Source organism: Stenella coeruleoalba, assembly GCF_951394435.1.
Source record: "Stenella coeruleoalba genome assembly, chromosome: 8".
Taxonomy (NCBI): domain Eukaryota; kingdom Metazoa; phylum Chordata; class Mammalia; order Artiodactyla; family Delphinidae; genus Stenella; species Stenella coeruleoalba.
Genome location: NC_137154.1, coordinates 93,710,518 through 93,720,230, shown reverse-complemented (window position 1 = coordinate 93,720,230; position 9,713 = coordinate 93,710,518). Strand labels below are relative to the sequence as shown.

At 56.8% G+C, this 9,713-nt stretch overlaps 1 protein-coding gene across 1 annotated transcript; it reads left to right on the top strand.

The window, feature by feature from the left end:
* Positions 1 to 583: 583 nt before the first annotated feature.
* Positions 584 to 8,303, top strand: FXYD2 (FXYD domain containing ion transport regulator 2; the record flags this gene model as incomplete). Its single annotated transcript, XM_079929603.1, has 5 exons — positions 584 to 602; positions 5,154 to 5,192; positions 5,374 to 5,452; positions 6,869 to 6,929; positions 8,241 to 8,303. The coding sequence occupies 5 exons, from the start codon at positions 584 to 586 to the stop codon at positions 8,301 to 8,303; spliced, it is 261 nt and encodes an 86-aa protein (XP_079785729.1).
* Positions 8,304 to 9,713: the final 1,410 nt, after the last annotated feature.

Genomic DNA, 9,713 nt, shown 5'->3' with positions numbered 1-9,713 from the left:
CTGCAGTTCTGCCCAGTCCCAGGGGATTCCTAGCTGGAGAACAAGCCCTCAAGGCAGGATCATCAGGGCCAAGGCCTGACTGGGCTGGAGGAGTGAGGTGTCGCTGAGTAAAGGCCTGGGGGGACCCCTGAGTGTCTCCCTCAGCTGCCTCAGGGGCAGGTGGAGAGCAAGGGCTCTGATTCCACGGGCTGTGGCCCCGGCCAGTGCCCTCCTGGCTCCTGGTGACCTTTGCAGGCACCTTGGGCTGCACGGAGGCTGCTGGCTGTGGCATCTCTCCCCAGTGCTCTGCCGTCCCGCCCCCACTGTTTGCTGTGGCTCACAGCTTCCCCCTTCCTCAGGTCACCTTGGAGGTCAGAGAATCTCCCCCACTCTCGCGTGGATCCTGGCCCAGCCTGGCCCCGGCAGCAGGCGGCACGAGATGAGGGCTCCCTTGCCAGTCCCTCCTCCCTGCCTTTGTCTCTTCCTGCCTGTGGGCTCGGCTGGGGTGTGGAGGGAGGGAGGGCCACTCTTCCCATCCAGGCCCTGGGTCACTAGCACCTCATAACTTTCTCTTCCACTGAGGACACAGCCAGCAGCTCCTGCCATGGACAGGTGGTACCTGGGTGAGTCCCCTGAACCCCATCCCCCCACCTTCTCAGACTCTGACACAGGTGTCCACCCCATCGCTTTCAAGTGCACCCCCAGCTCCCCAGGAGAACAGGAAAAGCAGAAACAAGGAGAGGCGGGATTTCTAGACAAGGGCATCTCGGTATGGGTCCTGGGCGTGCCGTCATCTCTGCTCCCAGCATCTCTGAGCTGCAAGAGCTGGGAAGGCAACTTGTGCAACAGCCCCCTTTCTGTCTGTGTGTCCATCTGTCTGTCCACCTGCAGGAACTCTGAAGCCAGACTGCTGGGTTCAGAGCTTGGTTCCCCCACTTCGTAGCTGCCTGACCTCTGGCAAGTTATTTTACTTCTCTGGACCTCAGTTTCTTCATCTATAAAATGGGGATGATAGTAATGCCTTCCTTGACTCATAGAGTTGCTGTGATGATTAAATGAGTTAATTTTTGTAAAGTGTTTAGAACAGTACCTTGCATATAGAGTTAAAAACGCAGCTACTGATTTATTTCTCTTGTCTTCTATCATCTCCTATCTATCTACCTATCTATCCATCTATCATCTTCATCATCATCATCTATCTATCATCTATTATAGTCATTCATCTATCTACCTATCTATCAACTTTCTACCTATTTTTATACTCCAGAAAGAATCCACAGTGGCTTACAAAGATAGACAAAATGTACTAAGATACCAAGATAATGTATAGTAAGGAGGTACCAGTGTCTGTGTGGAGGGCCCCAGGAGTTTTGGGAGTACAGCCATGGGGGCTTTCTAGCTCTGGTTTTGTCCCTGACTGGGTGTTTCAAGCAAATCCCTCAACCTCCCTGCCCTCAGTCTTCCTGGGCTGCCCAGTGGGGATCATGGCGCTGCCCTGGCCACCTTCAGGGTCGTTGTGGAGTCAATGACCAGCTCAGTTTCTTTATCTGTGGAATGGAGCAAACGTGCATTCGGCAGGACAATGCATGCAAGAACTTGACACACGCTCAGCCCCTACCAAAGGTTAGCTCTGTTGTATTTTCATGAATATTCATCACTTGGCCCTGAAAGCAGAAGAGCTGAATGGGTGTCTCGGCTCCTGGTCTGCAGGCCGTGACATTTCCTCTTTCCATCTCACCCTCATGTTCATCCTGCTGGAAGGTGGTTGGCTTTTCTGGGTCTGACAGTGTATGACAGTAACAATGATGACACTTACTGTGTACCAGGCCCCCTGCCACACCATTTACTGCATTATCTCACTTTCTCCTCATCACAACCCATTCTACAGATGAGGAGACTGAGGCACACAGAGGTTAAGTCACTTGACAGAGGCCATATACTGAGCAAGTGCAGGAGCCAGGAAGTGAACTCAAACCTTGATCCCACTGCCACTGCTCCAGGAAGATTAATAGATGGAGTCCTTCTGAAGGACTATCCCACCCCTGATGAGCACTGACTGCTGACCTTGGCCCTTTGGCTATAACTGAGCATCAGCCTCTACTGGAAGCCAATTCGATCGATTAGAACTCAGCTAGGAATGTGAGCTACCCAGCGCTGCGGTCCCCAAGGTGAGTGGGGCCACAGTAGAGGCGGGGAGGAGGCCTTGGAAGTGTGGGGAATTTCCTGATTCCTAAAGCTGAGGGTGTGGCTCTCAGTCTCCACCTTGCCTCTCACCGCTGTGTGCCCTTGAGCCAGGGCCCTACCCTCTCTGTGCCTCAGATGACTCATCTGTAAAATGGGGAAATAACACAAAGTGCAAGGAACTAATAGGAACGTGTTTTGCAAATCGTGAAAACAAGGCGCTCTCCCTGTGGCAGGGCTTGGTCCCTCCCGAGGGAGCCTACCGTGTAACAGTGGGAAACTGGCACGGAAGCTGTGCTTCGCGGCTGGAGAAGGAGAGTGCCAGAGGCTGCAGGAGACGAGGGGTTGGTTAGGGATGACACTGACTGAGGTGTGAGCTGTTAGATGCAGCCTGGATGGATGAAGAAGATAACAGAGGAAAGGGCGCTCCCAGGCAGCGAAGCCCTGGAGGTGTGAACGTGCGTGGGGGGCTCAGGTGGGCTGTGAGGCGGGAGGGGCCGGGTACCCTGGGACCACCGCAGAGGAGCCTTGAGTGCCAGACAAGACATATCAGCCGAAACAGCGATCTCCATAGCGGTGGGTGAGGTGGGCAGCTGCTAGGGTCAGGGGTCTCCATGGGACCCCCGACCTTGCCCCCCAGGCTGTAGTATACACGGAATATATTTCGAAACTCCCACTTCCCCATTGTCACAGCCGCAGCCGTGACCTCTCGGGCTGGGGGAAGGACACCACGGCTGATCTGTCCCCAGCACTTCTCTCTGGAAATTTCCTTGGGGAGGGTTTGGAAAGCCGGCCAACTCCTCCCTACCCCTGCTGCCCCTGCACCTCCTCATGCCTCAGCAGGAGCCCCGCTACCCACACCAGGGCCTTTCTTGTGACCAGGGTAAATATTACCTGGCACTGTTAATGTTTAATGTCCCCCCCATCCCTGGCCACCCCACAGCCAGGCACTCTCCCCGAAGCAGAGGCCGCGGGAAGAGGGCAGTGGGACGTGCCCGTCTGCGGGGGGACATGGCAGGATTGTCAACAGATGATGGTGAGTGTGTGTGCGCGTGTGAAACATTAGGTGCCTCGGACCATCTTTGGAGGGTGAGCAGGACCCCACTCTTCCGTCTCCTGGCACCCCTGCCTTCCAAGTGTACCCACCACCTCTGCCACATCCCGTGCCAGCCTTCCCGCTAAGAAAATATGCTTTTAAAAGAGAATCCTGCCTTAACTCCAAAGAAATCTAGCTTGAATGGCGGAATCTTGGGCGCCCAGTAGGAGCTGCTGGGGGGTGGGGAGCGGTGAGCTTCTATCCTGACTTTCTGACCTGCATCCGTCCTGGTTGCATGTATCTTTGGGACTATCTAAGCTCAGAGCAGCAGGCAGATGGGGGTCAGGCTGGCTGGGGCAGGAGTGGGCCCCTCTGTTCAGCCTTTTCAGGCTGGCTTTGGGGTGAGAGTCCCCAAGTTCAGGACACGCGCCCAGAAGTCATCCTGCGAACGAGGGTGATCAGGCCTGGAATCCAGTAGGCCTTCTGTCGTCTGTGGTGGTCTTAGAGCCAGATCTAGAAAAGACGAGGGCTTTGGGTGAGGGCTGGCTCATCCAGTGGCTCAAGACGTGGTGGTCAGGGAGGAGACGGGTTCCTGGTAGGGTGAGGGAAGCTGTGAGTTTGCTCATGGCTCTGACACGAATGCCCCATGTGACCTTGAACAAGACCTGAACCGAATCTGGGGAGACAACTTCGGAGGTCTTCTGCATGGTGACGGGTGCCTGGGCCCCCCCATAGGCTCCCTTGGCCTCAGGCCCTACAGGCCCAGGAGCAGACCCCCTCTAGCCTGTTCCCTCCTGGCCTAGGGCGGGTGTACCGCCAGGACAGCTGGGCTCACCAGGCCCCACGGCCCAGGCACAGTTCAGCACAGCCTGGGAGGTGCCGACTGGTGCGTTCCTTTGACCTTGGGCACTGCTGCCCTAGTGCCAAGAAGGGGCTCAAGTAGGGCAGAGAAAAGGGGCCACCCCTAGCCATGGCAGAAAAGCTCTGGCCAGGTGCCCTCCAGCTGCCCAACAGTGAGTGTGCTCAGTTTACAGGGCCGGAAGCAGAGCCATGATACTGCTCGGGGCTGGAGACTGGACCGAACCACCTGGCCTTGAAATGTCTCCTTCCTCCTGACCATGTGACAGGCAGCCCAGCAAAGGGGTTAAGCACCTAGATTCTTAACAACCAATTGCCTGGGTTCATTCCCAGCTCGACCCTTTTCTAGCTGTGTGACTGTGGGTGAGTTGCTTTGCCCCTCTGTGCCTCCGTCTTCTCATGGACTATATTGGAAGAATATTAATGCCTCATAGGGTTGTTACAGTGGTTAAATGAGCTACTGCTTTGTTAGCCGCAGCCTGGCACATGGTAAGCACAATATATTAATGCTTCTGAAATAAATTTGCTTCCCCCTGAGGATAGCAATGTAGGAGAGAAGAATCTAGAAACATGGGTCCAAGACTCAGGTCTGCCTCCAACTTTTATTGGGACTTTAGAGTCTTCAAACTGGGCCTCAGTTTCCTCCTTCTGTTCAGTGAATGTTAAGGTTCTATTTATTTATTTATTCATCCGTTCACTTCACAAATATTTGCTAAGTACCTTGTAGTTCATTAGTTATATGGAGAGAGGTTGCTGGTGAGTCTTACGGGAGATGCCTCTGTTGGTCTTTTCCTACTTTTGTATGAAGCAAGGAGAGGAGGGAACCAGCCCCTCCCAGAGGTGCCAGGGGCCTCCACAGGCATCGTGGGTCCCTGCTTTGGAGGTACAGTATCTGGTCCCAAGCCGATGGTTGGGAGCTGCCTAGGGCAGTGGGGACTCACCAGCCCCCACTCGTGGGTGTCTCTCCACCAGCCTCACCTGGCCCCCTTGGACCCCTAGGGGTGCTGGGATGGGAAGGATGGGAGTTCCACAGTTTCTGTGGCTGAAACACACCGCCGTCGGTGACTCACCCTTGACCCACTTCTGGCTCTCTCCTCAGGTGGCAGCCCCAAGGAGGACGTGGACCCATTCTCCTATGGTGAGCCTGGTGGGCCCCTCCTCCGCACCCTTCCTGAGCCCCCCCACCCATGTAACCCCGGTTCCTGGCTCTGTGTTATGTGTCCCCCACCTTCGCCAGTTACTGTAGGGCTGCTGCCAGGTTGGCTGCAGGGAGGGGTCTGGGATCACTCATCCCACTTCCTTGCCCTCTCCTCCCTCAGACTATGAGACTGTCCGCAACGGGGGCCTGATCTTCGCTGCCCTGGCCTTCGTCGTGGGGCTTATCATCATCCTCAGTAAGTGGGGCCTTCGTGTGGGAAGTGGGGCGCTGATGGGGACACATCACTGAGCGCACTGGCTTCCCAGGTGCGGGGTGGAGGGGGGAGAGCCCTCTTGCCCCCTTCCCAGATCCAGGAAGGGGGAAGTGAGTTTCTCGGACCCCCTCCCGTCCCCCACGCAGGATGTGGAAATGGATGGCCACCTTGATGGAAAGAGGAGTCTTGGATGCCCCATTGCTTGGTCCTCAGACCACCCAGGAGGTTCCTTCTTCCTCCAGGGAGCCCTCCCGTGGATGCTGGGGGGAAGGCTGTGGAGATGGGAGAGCTGGCTTCCAGTGGCCCAGGGAAGCTCCAGTGCACGTGGAGCCAGGCGAAGGGAGGCAACCAGCCTCCACTGGACACCCCCTCCCCCAGATCTGGACGCTTCCTTGGCTTGAGCTACATCTCGGCCCATTTAATCCTTTTGGCAACACTGAGGGATGGCCACCAATGTCACCATTTTGCAGATGAAAAACCAGACCCACCCTGATAGGGGCAGCAAGCTGCCTGAGGTTCCGTAGCTGAATCGGAAGCGGAGCGGGTTCAGCTGCAACCCCCCCCCCGCAACCCCCTGCCTGCTGCCGGGAGGCAACCATGCCTGGCAGCCAGAGGCCTTCGGCACCCCTACTCTCTGGGCCTCGGTTTGCTCATCTGTTAAATGGGGATGATCCCACTTGCCTCAGAAGGTTAGGGCTGGCAGCCAAAGACACAGCAGCCAAGGAAGCACTCAGAACGCTCCAGCGTAGGCATGGGGCGTCCTAGGGGAGAAAAGGGTCCTGGCTCCAGCCCCAGCCCTGGCAGGCACACAGCAGGAGCCCTGTTCAGGTGCAACCAGAAGAAACATACACGGAAACACACCAATGAAAAGAAGAGAGAGAATGTAGCAGATACACCTGTGTCCTGGGATCCTAACACATCCATGGGTGGCGCCCCCCCTCCTGACGGCTGCGCTTTGCAGACGTGGCCAGTCTCCCCGATTCCCCTGGAGGCTCCCTGGTGGCGGTGTTGAGCACGTAGGAGGTGGAAGGCAGATGGGCAGGAGCAGGGTTCTTGGCTCTGGACTTCCTGCCATTCTTCTCCAAGAGCTTTTACTGAGCAGCGTCTGCAGGCCCAGCGCCACGCAGCGGGCGCCACAATGGCCCAGGCTCAGCCCCACGCTCAGGGCGCTCCCCCACGGAGCCACTGCAGCGAGTGTTTGTTGACTGACCAATCGACTGGCTTGGGCTTCTGATTGCTTATGGTGCAGCCCTATATAGAGAGAGAGACAGTCAACTGTGGCCTCCAAGGCAGACACCAAGCGGTACAGGCAGGTGGGAGGGAGGAGGGAATACAGAGCCGAGTCCTCCAGGGCAGAGAGGGTCTCCTTGGAAAACTAACTTCCTGTCTCTCTTTAAGGCAGACGATTCCGCTGCGGGGGCAGGAAGAAGCACCGGTGCGTGCCTGCCTGGGTGACTGATGGGGTGGGCGGGGCGGGGGCGGGGGCGGGGGCGGGAGGAGCAGGTCGAGGAGTTTGGTCACTGAGGCCTGTGAGGAGGGTCTACAACTTCAGGGACCCCTGAACTCGCCGCCCCCCCCAACTTACCTGTCTGCTTTCCTCCATCCCAGGCAAGTTCACGAAGATGAGCTGTAATGAGAGGTAGGTTTGCGAGGGGCGGGCAAGGGGGTGGCCGGGGATGGCTGTGGTTAATAAGGAAGAGGTGAGGATGAGCTGGGAAGGACGTCAGGGTCTTTCATCCATCAGCCAGGTGTCTGTCACCCTCATATGTTTTTAAACGATGGCCAAGTGCCTGGCGTGGCACGTGTAGCCAAGGGAGGCTGCTGAGACATGCCAGGGAGAGGTAAGATGAATAAGGAACGAAATGAGAGTCCCGACCTCTGCCCCCTCACAGCCCCAATCCTGTCTTTGTCTTTGCAGAGCCAGTCATGTCCACCATTGCACCGGGGCCGCTTGGGAAGCGCTCCCTGAGCTATAGGTCTTTGTACCCGGGACTGCCAGGCCCTCGGGCTGAAGGAAGCCCCGGGCTCCGCATGACCCCTGGGTGGGCATCGCCTCCTCCCACCCCATGCTGATAATAAAACCAGCCTCAGAGACGGCTCCTTCCCTGGCCTGCCTCCCTCCCTCCTTCTCTCCTGTAACTGCCACCATCCGCTCCTCCAGGTCGGAGTCCATACAGCCCGGTCCCTTGTTTTTCAATCATTCGCTCAGGTGCCCATGCCTACTTAAGCAAGAAGTTCAGTACCATCCCCTCTAGGACTTTCCTAGTGATGCCAAGGACCCCAGAGACAGAGGGCTCAGGCTGCCTTCCAAATGCCAGGCAAAGAGAAAGATGGGAAGGCGAAGGTCACAGGTTCAAAGCCGCTGGGGCTGTTGGAGCTGCCTGATCATCGGCCCAGGCCCTGGGTGGGGCTGCTGGAGCTCTCCAGTGGGAGACGCTGCAGCCATGCCCTGGGCTGCCAGCGTTGTAGCTGTTTGTGGCCATATTATGTGCTCTGCCATTTCCCCAGGTGCACCAACGTGCCAGGGTGGGTGGGTCTAGGGGTCCAGGCGGGGGCCTCAGCACACGCTCTCTTCCTATCCCCTTCCTGACCCTGGTGCTAAGCTCCGGCCACCCCTTTTCCACTCGTGGGGCCAGGGGGCCTCAGCTGGACCTAACCTCATCCATCTATTTGGGTGCTGACTTGGTTAACCCCAGGGCCAGGGGCCAGAAAGTGGACGGTGAGGGTGGGCCCCTTGTTAACCGTTTCCTCCAGCCCCCTGTCCGCTCTGGCAGGCACTCACCCAGGACAGCTTCAACCCAGGATGGTGTCAGGCCGGCCCTGCCACCAGCGCCTGACTTCCTGTTGCCTGGGGCCCCCTGGCAGCCCAGCACGCTGCTCCCCTCGGGCAGTTTCTGTGCCCTGGAAGGAGCCCCTCTTCCCTCTCTCTCCCTTCCCGGCAGAGGCCTCTGCGAGAGGCTGGATGGGATGGTGGGATCATGGCACTACCTAGTGTCCAGTTTACTCATCTGGGTCCTGGAGCAGCCAGGGAAGGAGGCGGGACTGGCCTGGGAACCCAAGACAGCAGCAAGTGAGCAGAGTTTAAAGCGAACAGGGAGGGCGTGTTTGGGGACCAGAGGCAGGGTAGGCAGCATTCTGCTTGAGAACTGAGCTCTTTGTCATAATCCACTGCTGCCTGGACCACCAGCCTTCACAGACTCGCAGAATGCTTGAGCACCAAAGGCCCCTAAAGAGTAAAACAAACAATCCTCAATTTTCAGCAAGGGAAACTGAGGTCCCGAGAAAGGCAGCGACTTGTCCAGGTGACCCTGCCAGCCTGTGTCGGAGCCAAGCTACAACCCAGGTCTCTGGCCCCCCAATTTCAGAGTCCTTCTCACTGACCCCGTGGGTTGGGAGGAGAAGCTCCAGGGAGACACAGAGGGGAAAGCCTGATTCTTACAACTCAGAGCTAAGGTCTTTGTGACACCCTGCTCCGAATGTGGGCTCACCCATGACAAATAAATCCTGAGAGGCCAAACCCTTAAATAGAATTCAGTATTTCCATACACAAGACACTGGAGCCATCCACGACAGTGGGAGAAATGAACGGGAATGGGGCAGGTCCAGCCAGCGGGGCTTTTGGGAGGAGGGGTCTCCTGAAGCTTCTTGGATGTAGCAGCAAGGTGAACGAGAAGAGGGGTATTCCAGGCCTGCGGCCTGCCTGAGGAGAAGTAAGCGCCTAGGAGAGGAGCCACATTTCTAGAAGGTTCCATACACAGGCCCTGAGCTGCCAACCCAGAGGGCAATTCCAGCTGCTTTGGAGGGAAATGGTCCTGAGGGAGTCACTTCCGCCTCTGCCCCTGCTGCAAGCCCTCTGTCTGCCAGTCTTCCAGACTGTCGCCCTGCAGAACCTGGGGTGCTGTTCAAAGCACTAGCTACCCAGCATCCCCTCCAGAACTATCAAATATTAACCTTGGGATGGGCCCATGCCAGGTGATGCTTAACCAGCTCCCAGGAGAGCAGCCAGTGCGGAAACCACAGATCCAGGTGACATTCAGAGCCCTCATCAACACTTTCCCTTCCCCCTCCATTAAGGTCACGTTGACTGGGAGCTACTGAACTTTCACTTCACTTTGGGATTTTCCACAATTCGTACACAGATTGTCACAAATAACAACCAAGGCTGGGAAGTGATTGAATGAATTAACTTTTAATCACACAACAGCAACAATAGCAGCCTTAGTCTGAGGGGATGCAATTTCCTTTGT